The sequence below is a fragment of the Platalea leucorodia genome, assembly GCF_965183815.1.
Source record: "Platalea leucorodia genome assembly, chromosome: 1".
Classification (NCBI taxonomy): Eukaryota; Metazoa; Chordata; class Aves; order Pelecaniformes; family Threskiornithidae; genus Platalea; species Platalea leucorodia.
Window position 1 is genome coordinate 138,548,085 of NC_138823.1, and position 23,149 is coordinate 138,571,233.

Below are 23,149 nucleotides of genomic sequence, written 5' to 3' on the forward strand. Positions count from 1 at the left end.
ATTGTGACCTAATTGTATGTCTGCTTTTTCACAATGAACAGTGTCTTCAATCTTCCTTAAAATCATAATTGGCAATCATTTCAACCTCTCTCGGACATCTAGAATGTCCATTGCCATTTAATACCTTTGACATAAAACATATATCAAAACATGGCAAGAATCTATACTCTCTTTTCTCCATGTGTATCAATGAGAACAAAGATAATTGCTGGCCACAGGAAGTAATCCAAATCTTCTCTTCTCCTAGATATTTATATTCATTTGACCAAAATATTCTGCTCTGTCCAGTTAAAAACCATCACATACATACTGCAGTTGTAAAGATTTATGTCTTACAAAAGCCATAAAGGGTTACCATATTATTTGAAGCCTACAGTAACTAAAGACAATGTGGAGACAAAAATGGTAGGATTAACTCATACTTCAAGTTAAGGTTCATCACAAACGACAGGTCAATCAGTTATACCAAATGAAAGAATTTTGCAAACAAGATCGCTATTACAACAACAAAATTAAGCTACAGGTTCCCAGCAGGTGGTTTGCACGGGTCTAGATATTTCAATCAGGAAACATTATCCCCAGAGTAAAGCCTGGGTCTGATCAAATCAATTTCTTCGGCCATAGGAGTGACAAACAGAAACAAAAAGGTCTATTCTTTGAAAAACAGGTCTGCCTACAAACTATAAAGAGGAGGGAAAAAAAACAACGAACCTGTCCAATGATTCTACCCAGCAGAGCCCAAATGCCTTGCCCTTCATTTCGCAGTTTTCCATTCATATTTTGTAGCTCTTCCAAGGACTCACAGAGCTGAAAAGTTAAAGAAAAAAAATCAACAGCAATGAAAATCCATTGAGAGTTAGTTAATAAAATTTATTCAACGTCTTACCTATCTAGGGTGCATTACTTTATTGTGGGATTAAAAAACAATGGAACTCATGTCAATATAGCTGAGACCAGTGCAATCATTCAGCAATTTAATGGAACTAAGATGAAAACCTGGGCAGCCACCTGTTTTGTAAAGAAGATCTGAAGCATTTCAGCATGAAAATAAGGTTTCATAAAGTCGATTAGAAAGCAGAACTAAAATACAGCAACATCTTGCATGTGTTGTCCATACTCCTTAAGCAGCAAGATTGTAACAAGTTACCACATGATGAATTAAAGCTCTATATTGCATTACCAAAGAATATTCACTCACTCTCATAGAAAGAGGTATAATTTATGAAAGGATGCAAGCAGAAAAAAAGGGTTTTTTTTTCTTCTGGAAGTAACTGTAAGTTACCACACAGCATATACAACCTATTAATTTGGCTAAAAGCCCCACGCACAATCTCCTTCCTCTTTATCATCTTTGGACAGTTCACAAGGACCTGCTGCTTCATTTCCATATGCTCTCATTTAAAACACACACCCAACAGTTTAAGAATTAATAGCAACACTATTTTTGTCATCACTAACCATCACTTGATAGGTTGCTGAATTTGGCAAGAATTGCAGCATGTCATCTGTCACAAAAGATAACAGAAATTCTAAGTTCCATTTCAAAATATTTAAAGATTAAAATAAAGAAATAGTTATTTAGTAAAAATGCAATTAAAACACAAAATGCTTTTTTAACCATGTTGATGAGTTAATAAAAAATTACATTAGCAACATTTAGGGGGAGCAATGCCATCATTTATGGGCCCCAAATTTCCTATACTCAAACAAAACACCAGGAGGACACTATAGATGTGTGAATACTCATTATTTCATCCTGAAAAATTAGCCAAGTCATTAAATCTAGGATGAACACAACTGGAGTTGGTGTTGACACAAATAAATAAATAAATAACACTCCAACAATCCTAGATTCCCAATTATCAAGTAGGGTTCCAAGAGAGAAACAAGCAGGTTCAAAATAACCTAGAACTACACACAAGCAAAACAAAACAGAAAAACACAGAGAGAGAGAGAGGGAGGAGTCAAACTCTGTTGTCTCAAAGACTCAAATTAAATGCATACAAAGAATGAAAAAAAGAAGGGCCTTAAGACACAGTTCACTCATGAGAGGGGCTTGCCTGTCTATGTGCAATTTGTTACTGGAGCTCTCAGTGGGGTCAGTTAAAGAACTTGTGCCCAGGCAGCATGAGACATTTTAGAAGTTGATTCTGCGTGCACGGGGTGGAGGGACCACAGAATATTTTTAAAAGAAGAAATATATTTTTAAATATTACTTTTAAAGAAAGAATGGTTTGTATCTTTCCTTCTAAGTCATTTTGTTTGGAAAGCAAAATGCTATCAAAGTTAACAGCAGCAATACTAAAACAGTACAATGGTTTATTATCCCTTTTTCTTCACCTTATTATATTCCACATGAAGCTTTTCTTGCTCATTTTCTAATTTATCCTTGATATTCTTCTGTTCAGCCATATTCTCCTGGATTTGAATCATGCGCATATTTCTCTCTATTTAAAAGAAAATTGCATTATTTCCTGTCCTTGGCTATATTTTCAAGTTTTAAGCACTGAAAAAAGTGAAGCAATGAAAAGCATAAAACCATAACAACACAAAACCACAAAACTACAGCCTATAGTTTTATTACACAGACTGAGCAGAATGAACAGTCATAACATTTACTTTCTGCTGCATAACTTGTCTAGTTATTCAAATGGTGAGCTTTGATCAGTCATCTAGCTAACAGTCCCAAAGACAAAATCATGCCATTGCACACAGAAAGGGAGGAAAACGTAAGGGGGGGGGAAGACACCAAAGGTATCTAAGCTTCCACTCCCTTCTTAGCAAAGACAGTGCCTCCTGGTTATATTTGAAAGATTTTCTTCTTTTCTGAAATGTCTTTTAAAAAATCACTAACTTTCTGTATAAATACAGATACCAAGCAATAATATACCTGATCTAAAATGAAGTAGTGATTAATATTTATCTATTAACAACAAAGACATATAAGTAAAATAAAAAAGTCAATGAATCAGCACAGTACAGACAGAACAATGTGATAATTTTTCATTGAGAAAAATATGCAATTTTCATTCTTACCAAGGTAATAATTCACAAAATCAGCAGTGAGAGCTGGTTGTTTATGTTTTCTTCTTCCATCAACACTGGAACTAGTATCTGATGTATCCACTGGAAAAATGTCTGTACTAATTCCCATTAATTCGGCTTTGCGCATAAGCTTACGTATGGCTGAAGCACTGCTAGTAAGTGGTCGCGGTAGCTTCTCCCTGGGAACCCAGGCCTGAGGCCTGGTGGTGCGGGCTAGCTCCGCCTTGGCACGATACTGCTGTAGCCTGGCATTGATTCGAGCCTGCAATAAAGAATTCCATAAATTAAAAATGCAAGGCAACAATTCAAAATTGGTTTTGAGTTATATCCTTTTGGAACACATCTTCAATTTATTTGTATTTTAAAAGCCGCATGACCCAATCAATGCTATTTTCATCCCAGAGCTCTGTGACTCAAGAACAGCCACCGATACAGACATTTGATTTTACTTCAAAACACATACACAAATAACGTTATCCTTTCACTAGGTTTTGGAGGTATTCACAGGTTTCTTGATGAGATTTCCCCACCAATGGAAGTAACACAAATGATTGCTGGCTTTCAGACAATCCCTTCTAATAATGATAATTTGGTGGGACTGTGAAACCTCACTACTGGGAAAAGCCTTGGCTGACCTATCAAAAATACATTTAGACACACTTTAAATTGGTATCTACATGAGCAATAAAAGTTGATGAATAGCATTTTTGCCATAGTTGACATCCTTTCGTAGGAACTCCTTTCTCAATGCCATATCTCCTTATAAATGTTAAACTATGTGATTATAATGTGTCAAAAACACAACCCAAACAGAAGTGAAGTAGGCAAGAGAAGACCACAATATATATTGTTGATGACATCTGTATATTTGTGACCATCTGAGAGATCAACCCCAGAAGATCAAGTTGTTACTGACAGCTGGAAAGTGCTGTCTTGTGGGAACTTTATGTAGTGGCAATTCTAGCAGAAAATGACATCAACATACAAACCTTCAGAGGCAAAACTCCAGCTGACTATCAGTTAGAAGTTGTTTACTTGCCTGCAGAAAGAAGAAACTAAACTAATCCAACTGCCCCACCATATGGTATGAGATACTCCTGAGACAAAAGCAAAAAAGTAAGCATATATATACACGCTATCGTTAAGGAACGTCTCTGATTACAAATAGCATCGCTGAAGGTAATATTACAGACAGTTTAACACATATTTCCTTACGAGGTCTTGAACATTAATGACCAAGAAACATGGCAAATGTGGCTTCCAGGCCAGCTCTGACCCAAGGGCTTTTTTCTTGGACCCACAGCAGAAAGCAACAGATCTACCTAAAGCCACGGCCTTGCTTTATTCTCCACTAGAAGGACCAAGGATGGTTTATAGCTTCCTAAGCTAAGATGCTTCTTCGCTGTTTACATGCTCAGTTCTAAAACGCTTGGGGTAATTTAAGATGTCATACAACTGTATACCCAGAGCTTTATTCCAGAAATAAGTGACAGATTAAAAGGACTAATGTCTAAATGGAATCCTGAACTCAAGTTACATGGATTTAAGCAATTTTCAAGTATTCGCTTTACTCAAGGAATGTACATTTCCTTTATTGATACTAAAAAAAAGTATTTCAATGTAGAACATCTTCCAACAATCCGTAACAGTCCTAGACAGCTTTATATATTATATTCTTTAGAAGGATTTACTTTCTTGGTCCACAGGACTTGCTAGAGCACCTGCTCAGTTATTCCTGCCTGGGCTACAAAGCACCAAATATCCATTTTTTCTCCTTCAAACATGTGCCTCAAAAATCCTCTTTTGCAATACTAGATAAATTATTTGTACAATAGCATACTTTTTTTATGTTAGCTCAATGTTTGTAAACCTTACTTAAGCCTACAAACTCCCCTGGAAGTGAGCTTTTGTATGTACATACATATATATACATATATTTACTTCTTAATCTTTTTTTTTCAGACTAAGCTGTCTCAAGATCCTTATTTCTCAGACAAAACCCTAATTTAACAAAGATGGTTGAATTTACTGGTGAGATTTTAACTTCCTCATGCAGACAACATATGGTAAGGTAAAGTGTGAATTTCTATGCACTTTTTGTCAACTTCCTAGTCAGACATTTCTAGTATGTATTAAGTACCCCTTACACTTCTTCATTTCTAAAAAGGCACAGAAACCACTCAAACAATTACTGCATAAAATCCCAATACATACAACAGGACATGGAAATGTATTTTTCAAGCATCCAATCTGTTTCCATCCATGCAAACTCAGGCGCGAACACACAATACCAATGCAAATTCATACAACACCAGAGCCATCAACAGTAAAATCAAGTGGTTTTACAAAATGTATTCAAGTTATCAAATCTGTATCAAGATGCCTATGACATCATGTTAAGTAACTCCACCTGCAGTTTTCAGCATTCATTCTTTCAGTCTCTAAACATTTAATCCAAATAATTCAGATTAAAAAATGTGCAGGGTCTTGGTTTGGGGGAAAGAGGAGGAAGAGAGGGAAATGCTGGGAACTTATCAGCGTTATCAGCACCGCATAACAAATGCCTGAAAAGAGAGCTAATAAGTCCTGTTGGACCCAAACTGACAAACGGATTTTGCACAACCAGCACTTACCATTATGTTGGGTAATATTCATATTATTGTGATTTCTCCACTACACAGGTGCATTTCACATAATTGAGAGCTCAGTGTATGCAGCAAGAATTATGTAACCAGTTTTAAATCAAGCTACACGAAGCTCCGTACATACTCCATAGAAATATTTTATTCAAAATTCTTCTATGATAGAGTTTGATCATATTCATTCTCAAATATGCTGGTCATTTTAAATCAATGCTCTCTTCTCCTATTCAAAGATCTTTGAAGAACTAGAAAGGTATGACTTGTTTTAAATAAAAAGTTTGATGATACGAAGATTTATTTTCTGATCATTACACTACGCTTCTCCCTTCAGAAAAAAAAAGTAGTTATTTCTCTCCCGTAACTGCCATTCATTATTGACAGCCTCTGCTACTTTCTGCAACAAATTAGGCAGGATTCATTCAGAGGAGCTGCTTTTCTACATAGGTTTGACAGGTATGCACAGAATCCAGTTCAGCCTAAGCAGTGAAAGCAAAGTATGCTATGAATTCCTCAGCATCAGAAAAAATAGTAAAGTACACACATTAAAACATATCAAAGTATACAGATTCTCTCAGAGGGATTGAAACCTTTATATCAACAGGACATTTATCGGTTGAGCTTATGCAGTAACTAATAGTTTTACATGGATCTGCCACTAGACAGGGATACAACCTTGCCTAAGATTTTCAGACAGCTTCCACTCAGCAGCACAGACTCAGTATCTGTACCTACATCATTTTTTTTTCTAGGAAATCATTACTATGAAAAAACCCAGTACACAGAATACTGTTTAGGCCTACAAAAAGTGAAAAAGGATCCAAGAAAAAACTTTAGGCAAGCTGAACTCTTGATATACTTCAAGATATTACTAAGGGAAAAAAGTGGATTTTTACTCAACTTGGATATAGAACTATACCTAATTTCTTGTCTAGCTGTCTTTTTTTGTTAAGAATCTTTAAGAAAATGTTAAACAAAAGCTATGAATTATAATGAAAATGGAATTACCAACTTTCTGCCAAAAAAACCAAACAAAATAAGATTTTTCAATTCAGACAAGCAGATATCCCTATTTCATAATTAGTTTATCGAGAATTGTTCTTAAGACACCAAAACCTACAAATAATTCACTGCTTTATTAAATGACCATGCACTCTCAATATATTTCACATTTCATTTCCTACTATAATATCAATTCCCATCCTCTTAATTTCTTTCTTGTTTAACATAGATGACTAATACAGACGCATTTGTGTCACGAATACAATACCTGAGCTTCTGGCGAGAGCTGTTTTTCTCTTTCCTGCAAGGACATTTTACAGTAAGATTGTAATGCCAAGTAGTTCTTCCGCTTCCATTTTCTGTCTAACCTGTCTGCATGCTGTTTACAATAAGCAAAAAAAGGGTCAGCTATATCCTGTTTCAGAGAAAACAAAGGGGAAGGAACGAAAATAAAGTAAGACATACAAGGCCAAAAGGCTCTGAACAGCACAAGCAATCTGGCATCAGTTCACATGTTCAAATAGGCATGTTTTTAAAACAACTAATATGTATATTTCTAAATCAATTTTGTCATGTTGATGCAATTTACCATATAAAGTGGTTTTCCATTGTTTTCATTGCATGACCCTAAATGTTTTTAAATGCATTAACTATTTAACTCTCTACTGTTCAATCTCTATTTTCTCATTCCCAGAAGAAATTCCTAAGTACAAATCCATTTAAAATAAAACAAACATGTATTGTTAACTTCCTGTTGCTTCACTGTGTTATCTTTTGCATTATCTCCTACAAGGGATTAATAATTCTCAATAATACAGAAGGCAATATATTTGGTTTTCGCAAACGATTTTCCAAATATTTTTGGTGGCTATAGCCCCGCATGACTTATCATACCTCAGATGATTTTTTTTTTCCATTTTCCATTCTTCACTCCATCAGATCTGCACATTATCAAGGCTATAAGTTTATAGAAACTTTTAGCACTTGCAAACTTACAAACATCTGAGCCAGGAGGAGATATGGTTTGAGAAGTATATTTCATTGCCAGTACATTTTCAAAAGTGTGGAAACATCATCATAAATCTACAGACTAAGGAGAACTTAAAGCAGTCTTTCTTCATAAAGTAATAAAAATATTAATAAATAATTTGCCTATCAAATTTTCCTTTACTCCACCTATAAAACACAGACCAATAAAATCTACACAGGCTTTCCTTACAAACATATTTTATTTTGATTTAGATTTTTGGAATGTGTGACAACTTACTTCCAAAAATTAGCAGCACCCTAAAATTAGATTCTGTGAGGCCTTGATTAGAAATATTTTGGTTACAGAAAACATGTAAGACAATTTTAAGGTGGAAAGGCAAGTAAATGCATATGCGTAGAAGAAATTCTAGAGTGTTTGAAGAATTAACACTACACATAATTTATTAGGGATAACAACAATGAGGTAATTGTACTATCTTCCTATTTATTAGTCTCACAGAAGAAAGTATTTTGCGATTCCTTTAAGAATCATTTAGTGGCCCACTCTTTTCAGAAACAAAAGTGTCAGTGTCAATAATGCAAGTAATGCTTGTTTCTGTGTTACCTGTGGTACTTCCTAAAGCAGTAAGAAGTTAAATTGTGCAGCTATGAACATGACAGACTTAATCCAAAACATACATATCAGGATGAAATTTGGCAACCTAAAAGTACTTATACTGTAAAAATGAATTCGGAAGTAGGAGCTTCAAATCTAAATTGCTTTAATCATATTACAGGAAGAAAACTGGTAAGAACATATATTAAAAAGTTACCAGTAGGTTATAAACGTTTGCTTTTCATTCTGATTCCTAAGATTAATATTACCACAAGGAAAGTCATACACCTGCATTGCAATTTGAAGAAAATACTGGAAAACATGCATGAAAAAATGGCATTAGAAATGTAGTTAATTTCTCCAGACAGTCCTATCTGGTATGAAACAGAGATTACTATACTACAAACAGCTAGGTAAGTATGTCAACCTAGGTGAAGCTCAAGAATTAGGGTTAGAATTCATGTCTCTATTGACTGATAGTCTGTTAAGCCAACTTCTGTGTTAACCTTCTCTGTCCCTTTTTCCAGGCCATTTCAAAAGGTGCTCAGTTGGACAATTCGGTGAACAAAGAGCCCTCCCTGGACAGTCCCTTTATTCAGCCTATGACTTGCTACCGATTTACAGCAACTTTGCTCAGGGTTAGCGAGCAAAAAAGGCACAATTTCAGGTCATCTTCACAGCTTTTGATACAACTCTTTTATTCTATCCTTTCCATAGCTACCTCTTCTGCTGCTGCTTCTGAGAGGAGGCCTTCCTTCTGCGCGCAGGTCACATGGAAATAAGCTCTGCACATCCCAGCATCACAGCTAATGCATACACCAGTTCTGGCAAAACGAGGATCTTCGCAAAAACTGCATTCCTTTATAAAGAAGAGTGGAAAATGCCACATTAAATATCTCAGGTGTGTTTTGCCTAGTATTTGATAATTTACATCTTACATATAAAAACCAAACAGGTAGGTTTACTCCTGTGTGGTAGAGAAACCAAGTATGCTGCTGAAAATTGATGCTACTTAAAGCTTCACCCCTTCCCAACCCCCACTATTGATTTCATTTTCAACTAGCAACGGAAAAGTGCTTAAAACACCATGTCTTTTGTTCTCCTTCAGAGCAACAACTAAACACCGCCCAAGCAATTAATGCACAATTACTTATATAAAAGTATGGCATCATAAAAAACATTACTGTTCAGCAAATGTTCAACTGTTCAACAAGTTCAGAGGACAAACAAACAAAAAAAAAAAAAAGAACAGCGCTCTGGATGGCTGAAAACCATAGATAATTACATAGATGTCCTTTGATACGCAATGACTGAGAAGCAACTGTGTGACAATGCAGAAAGAAATACTCAAGAATCATAAATATCAGTAAAGAAGGTTGTGATTCACTTAAATACTGCACTAGGGCTGCATGCATTCTAGGCACAGCCATTTGCAACACAGCAAACTGACATCCCCTAATGTGACCTGGAAAGAAACCCTTATTTTTCAGCCGGATCAGTTCCTCAGTCTGTTTCACCACAAATTCATATGAAACTTGATGATCTTCAGGGTCTTTTCCAACCTTAATGATTCTATGATTCTATGAAACAGCTGTGCCAGCATACTAGAGTGATGAGCACATAACCAGGAAGAAGCAAATGGGAACATGGGCTGCTCTAAGCAGTGCTGCTATCCAGTGCATAAAGATGATCTAAAATTATACAGGTGTGCATTTCTTAATCTCTCACACTGAATACAGAGCAAAGCTGTGCATCACCTACAGAAAATATCTCCATACAGAAAGTTAAATAACAACAGAAAGGAATGGCAAAGAAAACTCAGTGATTGAAGAATCTCAAAACACCGCATACACTACCCTAAAAGGGCACCCTTTAGCTGTGCAACAGCAACACATAACAGATAAGAAATTAAGTGAAACAAAATGTTATATTAAGCTGGTTTTGCAGGGAAAAGTTTAGCTAAGCAAGCTGTAACTTCCACACCTGATACAGCAAACAGCGTTTGTTTACAGCTGCGCAAGAGCAATGAGTCCTCATCTGTGCAGTTCACTTTCACCTTACTCACAGTAATAAAATATGACCAAATTCTTAGCCCTGCTCCTATACATCACTCATGTTAATAAAAAAAAATAAAATCATGATTCATTGCAACAACAGTTTGTAGGGTTTTGGGAGCTTCCTCCGACTTTTTTTTATACAGACATTTCTAAACAATGCTAAATGCCTCGAGCAAGCCCATGCTGAACATGCTCCTGATACAGGTATGTTGCACATGGGCAATCCCAAGTGTTTTAATTTATTTTATATATGTATTTTTAAAAATGTACTATATATTTTCATTTAGTATTCAACTTGACAGATTGACATTCCAGAAAATGAAATTGACTATGCACAAATGAAGCACTAGAACAGCAGGAGTACAGACACCTTCCCTCACATTAGCCTGATAGATTTGGCTTCTCCACACTGTCCCCATTAGCTACAGAAACAGTATTTAGCAAATTACTGAGTGCTGTCCTCTGCCCATTGCAACGGTTTTCTGTATGGTTTGTGCATGATCACTTTTGATCTGGATTGAAAACATTTACATGTAAAACCATTTTAATTTTAGAGCCGTTTTTCTGTTCAAGTTGAGGGCCCCATGTTGTTGTGGGGGTTTTTTAAGTACTGCTTTGCAGCAACCTTTTTGTATGCATTCTAGCTTATAATTATATAGAATCTGAAGTAATTCTTACTAAATGTACATCTGTTGCTTTCTTAATCAACCTAACCTTCCATTTCTCCATTTCATATCCCATAAGTCCTCCTCACTTTCCATCCACATTTTGGCAACCTGCCACTAACTGACTTTAAAAGAAAGTAATTAGCACCTGCATAAAAAATAAGGGAAATTAGGGGGAAAACAAAGACAGAAATTATGGATAACAGATATAAGGAAAATAGAAAGAAAGAGGGAGCAATGGTATAACAACCATGAACAAACTTCATCTCATTTTTAGTCCTGAACCTCACTGCAATTGCTATAAACAAGAAAAATAAAGCTGGGAAGATATACGTTATTCTATTATATGTAAAAATGTAAAATAAAGCTACTCATTGGCAGCACGTCTCTTCTAAACTTACCTTGGCACCGTACTTTGAATAATTCATTTCTGTAAGCGTTACTGGCCGCAGTTTGTCAATATCTCCAAATGCCACTCCTGGAACATAGAGGGCACAAACAATATGGACCCACCTAAAACAGCAGACAAAATTAGGTTACTGTTATCAACATTTTGTTCCTATAATATACTCATCATTTGCAGATTTCAAAGTGCCTTATAAATGTTACAGATGTTAGAAGAAATGTGTTTGAAGGAAAGTACATTAGAAGCTGGGAGAGAATGCATATTTGGAGTTCAGCTGCTCACACACCAAACTACAGAGTAAGGCTTTTCAGAGCCACTGGGATTGCTCTGTCTGTCTGGATCAAGGGCTGCGCTACCATCACCTTTCTGTTCTGACAGCTCTTACGTGGGGCTCCATACCACTTTTTATGCAACATGAAACATACATGAAGAGTCTGATATTACTTATAAAGCTAAGGCAGACAGATACTTTCATGGTGGGGCAGAGGGTGGAAAGGGGAGGAACAAAATTACACAGGTAGTTACAGCAACACTGAGCCCTAGGCATATAGCTATGAAGTACCTACAACACAGCATCAGTCAGACTTTGCATTGTTACAGTTACACCTGTTAGTATCACCAAAACTAGTTTCAAGCAACACGGATAGGAGCTGCATTCAGTTATACATGTACTTAGCTGTACTCTTCTTCACTGGCTATAAACAAACTGGAGGGTAATAGGTCTAAATCTTCAGCCCTGAGGGGCATAAAATGAGACAGCATGAATCTGGACTTCAGTGTCTAGTAATTAAATACAGCACAATGGTAACAGCTTCAGCCTCAAGTCTGCCTTTGACAAACGTCTTCATAATCTCCTGCAACTCTCAATTACCGAAACACAGCCTTGCATCAGGAAACAATTTTCTTCTTTCATAATGAACACTTTCTAAAAGATCCAACTTTCATTGTCACAAACCATCAGTTAGTGACAAACTCAAAATCTGTTCTACACAGCATGCACAACTCAAGGCAACTGAGACAAACTGCTCTAAAAAACAAAGTGATCCTCCCCAAAATAATCTTTCTGCTTTATCAAAGTTCCAGAAAGTATTTGTTACCCCTTGCTAAGTCACTAGGTGGGAGCAAACTGTCCTGACAGAAGGTCAGGATTGCTACTTTCTGTTATCTTAAAACATTCAAGAAAACAGCCTTACAATTGCAGAGGTGTGCAGCTTACCACTTTCAACCTAAGAGCTCCCAGATGACACGGGATGCAACCAGAGACTCTGGATGTAACTGAGCTGAAATATCCTCTTTGTCCCTTAGCAAGTACGTTAATTCAGCACTTTACAATCTTCCCAGTCATTAACGTTTAACAGTAAATATATCACTAGTGAAGACTAAAACTTCTGTTCTGTTCTAATAGAATCATAGAACCTGCTCCCTGTGTTCAAGACCCAGGATGCTGCCAGAAACACTTCTTCCATTGCCTCTTTCATTACCCACAAACTGCAGTTTTCCAGTCTCCCTAAATACCAGGGGTTCAGCACAGACCTGTTACCACCTACTTAAATCTGCATCCATTCTGCTGTGCTCTTTTTTCCCAATCTTCTACCACTGTTTAGCCTGTCTCTTCCTCCTCCTCTTTGTTTTGTGTGTCAATACAAAAAAAAATTCAATTGGACCAGAGCAATAAGATCCTAGTTTTAGCTGCACTTAAACAGCATGTTCATTAACCTGTTATTAACTGGCTGTCTACAAATGAAAGAAATACTGAAGCTGATGGTTATACTAATCAGGAGCTACAGGTAACACTGATTTCCCATGTTTCCCAAATCAGCATGTTTCTCACCAGTGGTCCTTAGACCTACAATGCTGGAATTTACCATATTCAGAATTACTAAGTTTCATGTTAATTATATATGACTCAAAGATCCAAACAGAAATTCCAAAAAAGCAAGATATGAAAGGTCCAGTAGCAAGCTCAAAAATACATATACACTTAAGTCTTTAAAAAGAAAACAATGATCTTGTGATGTACAAAATTGGTGGACAGACTGTTTATTTAGCATTTTCCCCCAAAACAGTCCATGATAACAATGAATAACAGAAAAATCCCAGTAACAGTAAGAAACCACTTAGAAGTCATTAACTCACTTCACTGTACAAGAAATTTCTCAGTAAATCTAATATAAGCCACAACACTGACTGATTCATAGTGTCATATCTGACAAGACTTTTCACCTGTGTATTTCAAAACAAGTTTTTCCCCTATTGTTAAATCACTCTAGGTTTGAGATGCTAAGTGGTAAATTCCCTTTAAAACATGAAAACTTAAAACAACGAGAAGAATGTATATCCTAAATACACACTTACATGCAACAACTGCATTGCTCTGTCCTTACAGATTTTACTAGGGTTCTCCACATCCACAAAGTGGTTTGGTCACAGCACTGTAACTACTGGAAGACTCAAAGAAAATTTAAAATTTAAAGACGAGTTACAACCTTGTCTTTAAATAACATGGTACAAATATGACAGCATGCTAGCTGCCAGAGAACAAGCTGAGATACTCAAGTGTTCTGCCAAACTTCTTGCTGCTCAGATAGGGAGTAAAGCTCATCACTGTTTTTATTACAGTATAAACACTCCAGCATGCCAGCACAACCTCCTAACTTAATACAATGTTACATGCAAAAAGTAAGATTCTTCTCATTACTATATGAAAAGTGCATCTTCTGACTGCCTCCCCACAAAAGCAATAGAGGCACAAGATATTCCTGCAGGGGAGCAATGGAGCACCTGGTACCATCTCTGCCCTTCCATGCTGTATCCAGAACTGGCTACAGTTTGGCCTAAATCACTACCATACTTTTATGAAATAGTCTTCTACAAAAAACACATATGCGTGTGCATGAATGTCTATTTTGGTATATATTATGCATTTACTAAAATAAATACCTCATTCAAATGAGCATACTCTACTTGTTTTCAAGAGGAATCAAAATAATTTTTTTTAAAAGCAAAATACCACATGCAGAATGAGACCTGTAACCTTGACATAAAGAGACTGCTTCTTTGTAAATAAAAACCATCTGAATTCTGTAGGATTTCTTTTCTATACCCTTGCATTGATTTAAGATGTGTTATATAGAACAAATTTGTACAAACAGAAGTTACACATCTCCACAATTACTATTCTTAAGAAAAATCCAAGGTTCTGGTTGGAGATTTTTGATAGTAAGTTTTAATACAGCTTCCTAAATGTACCCTCCAAAGTTCAATATAAAGATACACATCTTCTACAAGCAGCTGCTTCTCAATTTAATTTGCACAGTTTTTTCATGCTCCACTGGTGTATTAAATGCTGCTGCACTCTGTAGGAGTTTATCTATGATAAACCCAACAGCTGGCTGCTTGCTTCACACTGACCTTCTCAAAATGTTTTAGTACATGTCACCCAAGTATTACAGTATTACAGATTTAAGCTGCCATTTCAGTGTGATTGGCACACAAGTGCCTCATTTCTTTAACGACCTATATGCGAACTCAGACCTGAATCTTTATTAAAAAACATACACAAGTCAGTCAAGTTTACAGCTGAAGCAATTTCAGCTGCTTTTAATACCAGTTCTAAATATTTTCCTGCTCATTTGTTTAGCTGCACATGTTTTAGAAGCTTGTAATTAAGACAAATTGGGTAATCAAAGAAGAATAATCTTCCTTGTTACTTTACCATCCATTTAGCTTGGAGCAATGATGACAGATGTTGATTAGGGAAGAAGAAAAACTCCATACCGAAACAAGGACAGAATTCATATTCTTGGATAATAGCATTTTGAGAAATAAAATTTCATAAATTCACATTTATGCTTGTGAAAATGAGAGGTTAATGTGAAAAGGCTTCAGCTGAGAAATTAAACACCTCATTATTCTAATGATTCACCTTTCACATAGGAACAGAGAAATTATTCCAACTTGATTATGAAGAGAAACTGAATAGGTTTGGTCTCGCCTTTGTGTAATTTCCAGCACCAATGCTTATGAAGAATTTCTTTTAAAAAGGTGGTAAGGGGATGGAGAGCAATGGTGAGTTAAAGGATTCTGTTATTCAGTAGTCTCTCTTTGCTAGTATTTCAAGAAAAGAACTGAATCGGGTTGCAATTTACCAATTACAATGAAAACATAATGGACGTTGCCTGCCCCAAGACCCTCCCCTAGCCAGTAGTGCCCCATTACCCTTGAGAATTCAAATTTATAAATAAATGATAGAAAGAAAGAGAGCACAGGAATTTTCACATGGTAGGTAGTATTTGGTTTTTATAGTGCGTAAGTTCTATCCATCTGGGAGAATAAACTTATACTTATTCACAATAGCCATATCACATTATCTAGCAGGTAAAAATACAATAATAACAATAATAATGTGTTAATGCCCACAATCACCAAAGCAGGCATGTGCTTCTGCACAGAGAACCAGTGTCACAGAGAAAACACTTCCACATTAACCAAAAGCATATTACCATTTTACAAGAAGTAATTTCAGCAATTTTTAAATGTTGAGTGTAGTTTCTATTATGGTTATATGGGAAATTACATATATAGTGCTTAGACTGCCTTACCAAACACAGGAATGAAAAGGCTGAAATAACATTTGCCAGGTGATATTGACTCTCACATTTCCTAGCTGTTAGACAATTGACTTCAGTCTTTCAAAACATTTTTCCATATAGCAGCACTATTATTAAAATAGAAAACAGAACTGAGAAGTACCGTTTGTTTAATTGTGTAACAGCGTTTTAAGGGAGACACACAGACACTGTTGAACCTAAGCAAACCAGAAACTGAGCATCTGAACCCCGAAAGTATTTAAAAAGAAGCACAACTGCTTCTATGGGATCAAAATTATTCACTACAAATCCTGACTCACTTGTATAACTTTTTTTTTTTTAATAGCACGGTATTTACTTATAAATGGTTTCCATTTATAGGATGCATGTAGAAGACATGAAGGAAAAAAAGATTCCTTTTACATGCTGTATGTATATCTTCAAAATGCATCCAAGCTACAAACTGAGAAGCTGAGCTCAATGTATATTCAGTGGAGAAAGGCAGATGCCTCCAAAGGTTATTGCTAGCATCTGCATCCAATGGTCAAAGTTCAGTGTTATGAATACCCTCGTTATCTCTTTATTCCCAATACAAACTAAATTGTTTTTGCTATCAGGAAAAAAATACAAACTAAGGGAGAAATGCAAGGGCATGCACAATTTAATCCACAAAACCTGAATCAACTTAGTATATTTTAATACCGTCTTTTCTGAAGACAGACCACACAGTATGTCAAAAAAGGTTTTCCAAAACATCATCCTGAGCTCTGCTGAGCTTGTAATGATGGCAGGACCAGATTGTTACAGTACTAGCAACAGTAAAGTCTGTGTAAGGCTAGAAAGTAAAAAGAAAAAAAAAATACAGCAAACACCAAAGAACTGGGAAAAAAAAGGCAGATATGGATATGCTTATGCACGCATTACAAGACAGCTGTAGACTTACGTGATAGCATAGACAAAAGCTTACTAACACAAATAAGATTAAACTTTTCACTTCATTTTAACTCACTTCCTAGAGTTTGTGCAAGTCTAACTAGGGACCTCTTCACAATGAGTAGGAAAAACCATGAAGACCACTACAAACCAGCAGGTGAAGAAAGCACAAGGACATTGTTATATTTTGCGATTTGCTAGTACGAAAGATGTTGTTCTACAATATATAGCTAAGTGTAAATCATAATGTGTCTATGAATTCATATTAAAAAACACAAAAGGTTTTACAGTAACACATGTTGACTTTTCTGAATTTCAGAATACTTAAAGTATTTGTACTAATACTGAATATTTAACTGGATTCTTTCCAGCTCATCCATCATCATCAGTAAGATATGTCTTCAGACTTTTATATTCCTACATCTCAAACAGATACATTCAAACAGGATTAAGAAAGCTTCTCTTTCCTCTGACCAGCCTTACCAACTAATTAATGCCTTCCCATGTTAACATGATCAATGAAAAGCTTATGACAGGCCCAGCATCTGAAAGCTTTGTATATTACCACACACTTGCAATTCATATAACTGTAAAATGTATGGAAGAAGAACTTAACTGTCATGGTCTTAAAAAAACAAAACAAAACAACACCCTCCTGCAAAAAACCCCACCCACCAAAAAAACAGTAACACTGGCCATAAATCAGACATCACTGATAATCCTGCTCTCTCCTTTATTATAAAAAATGAGTTACCGCTAATATCTACATCTTAATTTATTTTCCAAATGTGACAGTAATGGAAGACATCACATGAGAATTAATCCGCTTACTTTCTAATTAGACCTGAAGTCCTTCCTAAAAAGCCCATCTCTGGCTGGAAATTATCAGAACTGAAGCATACTCCCAAAAATGAAGAAAATAATTAATTCTCATCATTCAAATTAATTATAATATACTAAGTCTTCCTGAATACCTTTAGTACAACTTCAATATAATTTTGCTACTTTTTTCCATTATCTCACATCAGCGACACTTGGTCCTTAGCTCTCCTAAAAAGAAGCATGGAGTTGTCCTCCCACTTCATACTTCATACTTCATACTTCAGTCAAGACTTGAGCAGAGTTTGTACAAGGTTGTAGTGACATTACCTTGCATGAAGCAGAATACTACAGAAAGGATAAAGTCTACCTTCCTTGAAATGAAGCACATGCTTTGATTTTCCCAATGGCCACATACTTCTCCCAGTCCAATAGGACACAAAGTCTGGAAGGTGTTTTCCTCCTCTGCTGCAGACTTCATCATTCTTTTTTGTGGCATTATTAACTAAAGAAGAGCACTTCAGTGTTTTGCTACTCTTCAGGATTAACCATGAACAAAGCACAATACTAGCAAGGCATAAAATGCAGCTTTCTGGTGGTTGATTAAAACTAGCAGAACACATGCTCAAACTCTACAGAAATTGACAGCAGGCACCAAACGCTGCAAGCTCAGTCACCACCAGAGAACCACTGTGACCAGCCCCAGAAGCTGTTCTTACTAGAACATAATACTACTATCCAGCAGTGAGGCTCAATGGACTCAAACCCTGCTTTTCTCACTGCAACCTCCAAGCTTGAGCAAATCCAAACCAATTACACAATTTTTCTTATGTTTCTGTTCCCCAGTCCCTGCTGTCAATCATTCAAGCCACTGGTTAAGTGTGAGAAGTCTTTCATGCCATTATCCTTGCAGATGTCTGAATACCGAGTAAGAGTTTATGGGATATTAACTTCCTCTACACAGGAAACCTTTTTGTTTAAATGTAAACTGCATTCCTGACACAAACAAAAGAAAAAGTTTCTTTTTCAAGACTCCCATCACCTTCACTAGTATGTTTTTCTGTTAAAAAAAGATGCATCACACAAGTAGTTCAAGGGAACAAGGAAAGGTCTTCTAGTATATCCAGTAAGACATCTATATACATTTAACAGTATATGGTGACTTCATACTGAAGAAAAGGATTTATCAGTTGCTGAAGTTAATGATCTTTGTTTCACCCAGGTACATCTTTACCCAAGTCCATAGATCTTCATGCTCAAATTCACCTTAAGGCAACATCTTCCTAACATTACAATGGGCATGAAGAATATTAGGAGCACACAAAAAATTAGGTAATCGACTGTCCAAAGAGCACCCAACTCAAAAGTGAGGTGAGAGAGACAAACACAGAGAACAACAGAGAGTGAGAACAAAGTTTAATTTATGACACTGTCTCCTATAGGAGCAGACTAAGGCAAAACCCAATTTTTTAAATGTAAGATGACATCAAATTCAAAACATCACTTCTTCAGTCTTACCTGCCTGCATCAGTCTCCTTGAAGATCCCATCCTGGTTAGGACACAATTCACAACTAGGTGTGACACCACATTTGCATGCATCACAAAACCAAGGCTCTGTGGAATTTTCTGAAGCTGAGCTCATGATAGAGTCACTCTCTCCATCAACACCATAGCAACCTACACACACACAAAAAATGGAAGACCAACATAAGAAAAGACAATTGTAAAATGAGACAGTTGTCAGTTATGATTTCAGCAGGAAACATACACACATATACATTCAGAGGAATGATACTGTAAGTCCCAAGAATGCTTACAATATTTTTGCAAAGATTATCTTTAGTGCAAAATTTACATTTTAAAGAGACCCTAATTCTAAGAAGTGATCTATTTTATGTGACTGTCTTAGATTACAACTGAAAAACAAGAAGAAAAAGGCTGGTTTGCTTTATTCTTTTAGCAATGTTTGGTGTTCTTCCAGACTATCCATTAACAAGGAAAGTAACAAAACAAGAGTTAAAGCAACCAACAAAAACTGAGAAAAACTCAAGTATTTTTTCAAATAAAGAAATATATTTCAATTTAAATGCAACAAGTTAAGGAAAATTTTTAAAATCCCAATAGAACACTGATCAATTACACTATTTTATGGAGATATTTACAAGAATGGTTCTTCATTCCTTTATTGTTACCCTACAAGATCCTGTATACCATATCCCACTCCTCTCCTCCAGTGTAGCAGGTGTAGTGCTTATGCTGAGCTACCTATCTTCCCATGTAACCTGTGAAGTCTGCTTTCGGTTGCATCAACAGTCTAATCCAAATTATAACATTGCTTCTTGAATGCTAGCACTAAGCAAAGAATCCACGCGTATCACGGGTCAGATTGCAGATTTGTGAGCACCTGCAGGCTTCTCTTGGATATTCCCATCTTTCTCCTTCTCCCTAATCTGAAAATCAACATTATTTGGTGGGGGGTGAGGGTAGGGGGGAAGTGTTTTGGGTTTTTTTTTAGAGGTTCATTATGCCAGTAGTATCCAGTCACCAAATAAGCACTCCACTTTTCCACTTTGCATTCAGCATCCAAATCAACGACAAGAGAATATACACGTGAAATAAAAAACACTAGTTGCATACTTTAGGGGTAGTAGGACTGAGCTTAAGAGACCTTCTATAACTTCTAAACCAAAGTATAGTTTGCAGAGCACAGACTGACACTTTTGAGGCACCCGATTGCTTAAAAAAAATTAATGTACTTCATCAATCACCATTCTCATTTTTACCTGGTTTTAAATCATGACTAAACTCAATCATTCAGTTTCTCCATTCTTCTTTGTTATATCCACTGTATTCTTTATGACTGTTAAGGTGTCTATGCATGCTTAACCACGACAAATTTAGGAAAACAGTATTTTTAAAGTGATTTAGAAGCTTGTTATTTAAATTTTGCACAAGAATAAGAGTAGTATTGTTACTACTGCAAATGACAAAAAGGAAAATCTTAAAGCTTATCACCACAAAACTGTATTTCTGCATATGCCACATTTTGAACATTTATCTGTTATTCAATAAGAGAAAAATATGATTTCATTGTCAACACTTAAAACACAGTAGAGACTTTACTAAAAGATTAAATTCAGCAATTTGTCAAAACCAGTGATCAAATCAACATTTGTGCTTGCAAAACAGTTAAATTATTGAATTCTGCAATTAAATAGCAACATGATTTGTTACTTTGGTTCATTACCCACTGACTGTAATAAAACAGCAACATGTTCTAACTCCCCTTGTGACAGAAACAGAGCTCCACATAATAGACTAAAACTACATTCAGGAAAACGCAATAACGCTGTAGGAACTGTTTAAGAAATATAGTTTTACACTACAGAATGAGGCTCATCAGTAAGAATTAAAATAAGAAGCCAGAATGTTTCTTTTCATTATAAAAGTATTCCAGAATCAAAGGACTAGTAATGCGCAGAAGTACATTCACAGACAAGTTTCATTAGGTATATGAAATATCATATAGCTCACACATAAGGTAACACCATTTTCTTTATAATGTGGTACCGGCTTTAAGTAGTATTCCAGAAAGTCATTTTTTAAGTTCTAACAACACAATCTTGAATGCATGCCAAGAACGCTACTTTTAAGCAATTACATTGATGTACAAACACACAGCCCATTGCTATCATAAAGCTGATGAATAATTAAGCTTTTTATAATTCCTACAGACTTCTTAACATATTAACATTTTCCTAAATGTACTTATTAAAAATTACCTAACACTATAGAAGCAGTAATACTTTAAAAATTTCTTCTCAAGTCTTGGGACCCAACAGCTTAAGTTTAAATTCGATCTAATAATATTTAACATGAAGAGCTAAGTCCCAAAATTCATTAGAAACCTCTTGTTAAGCTGTATTTTTTGCTAAGGATACAGAAGTATTTTAACCCAGAATTTTTCTTATGTTTGCTATAAAGAGTCATTTGCCGCTTTTGGGTTGTTAAGTGATAACAGAAACCAAAGGAGAGATCATATTTCATCAATGTAATATCCATATGGATAATACAAATCTGTGAACAGCTGTATTCATTAAATGTCTGTAAAGCTACATTCTATAAGTAAGATGACAAACCTTGCATACGGTTTTGAAACCAAAAATCAATATGTATATGAAGACAATTAAATTCCTTAAAAAAAAACTAGCAGTGAAAGTTCCTTGCAGGCCAAAAATATATTGTGAAGCAAAACATTACTAGCAGCTCAACTTTTAAATAATAAAACTTTCATGATTCAAAAACAGCAAAATAACATAAGCAATGACAAAATATATTTGTACTGATTCAAAGAATGACAGATAACACAATGATGATGTCATTTGACATTAAGATGCCAAATATTTACAGGAGCAGATGTAATGTTTGTTTTTCAAATGTACAAGGAACAAGAAACCCATTTTATTTCACTTCAATTGAGACATGAAGGCAACAGCAGATTCAGAACAAAATAAATCCTATTGTAGAAATATGTCAATTTTGCTAAAACTTTGAATTTCAGTCCAAGTAACTGTACTTGGAACAATGTAAAGCTAACATCATTATAGCATTCACCTGGGATGTGAAAGAGTCTGAAGTCTCTGCTCAGTCTAAACCAGAGCAAGGATATTACTCTGTTCTCCTATAACCAGTGCTCTGATCACAGGTGGTAGTTATTCCAGAATAAATACCTCTTCTGTGAGTTGCTCCACTTGTATATATATACATTACAGTATTTATTGTACTAGATGTTTACTAATTCTGCAGCCTAACTGCAACAGGTCAGAATTGTTCCAACATATTGTAAAACAAAAAAACTTCAGTACCTTACAGTTTTTCAAGAAATGGAAATCTACTTTCTGGTTATTATCTAGCAACCATGATGAAAACCCTAGCAAAGCTGAGGAATGCTGCTCACCTAGTAAGCATCTGTAAAAAATTAAAAAAAAAAAAAAAAAAAAAAAAATCAAAATTCCTCGATATACTGACTTTATTTTTTCTCTTGTTATCAGAAGTTGCAATACTAACTGCCAACAGAAAAACTAATTTGATCAGATCAACATCACGTTTTTAAACAACAGAATGCTATACACACCTTGTCAAAATTTAGAATTGTGGATAAACAGATTATCAGATACATTCAAGCAAGCAGATGCAATTAATTAACACTAACAAAAAAGATGAACTTGCACTTTCAGCAGGTTTCACCTTCCAATTTCAAGTAACTTTGACAGTCATGTTAAGAGATTCATATTTCCTGTGTATTAAATCAGACCGACAGTATAAAAGGCACGTGATAAAAAACATAAATGCACTTTTGTCCAAATCTGTCTGAAAAGTTACAATATATAGATCAAGAGTTCAGACAT

The 23,149-nt window shown here is 35.5% G+C and overlaps 1 protein-coding gene across 1 annotated transcript in view; it reads right to left on the reverse strand.

Annotated features, from left to right (window-relative positions):
• Positions 1–23,149, reverse strand: part of PHF14 (PHD finger protein 14) — a gene marked incomplete at both ends in the record, with an annotated part of 70,552 nt that overhangs the window by 24,499 nt on the left and 22,904 nt on the right. The window contains 7 exons of the mRNA XM_082310959.1: positions 712–807; positions 2,341–2,447; positions 3,037–3,307; positions 6,955–7,101; positions 8,993–9,130; positions 11,395–11,506; positions 19,259–19,418. Of these exons, the coding sequence (XP_082167085.1) occupies positions 712–807; positions 2,341–2,447; positions 3,037–3,307; positions 6,955–7,101; positions 8,993–9,130; positions 11,395–11,506; positions 19,259–19,418 (1,031 nt within the window). The remainder of the gene's footprint in view (positions 1–711; positions 808–2,340; positions 2,448–3,036; positions 3,308–6,954; positions 7,102–8,992; positions 9,131–11,394; positions 11,507–19,258; positions 19,419–23,149) is intronic.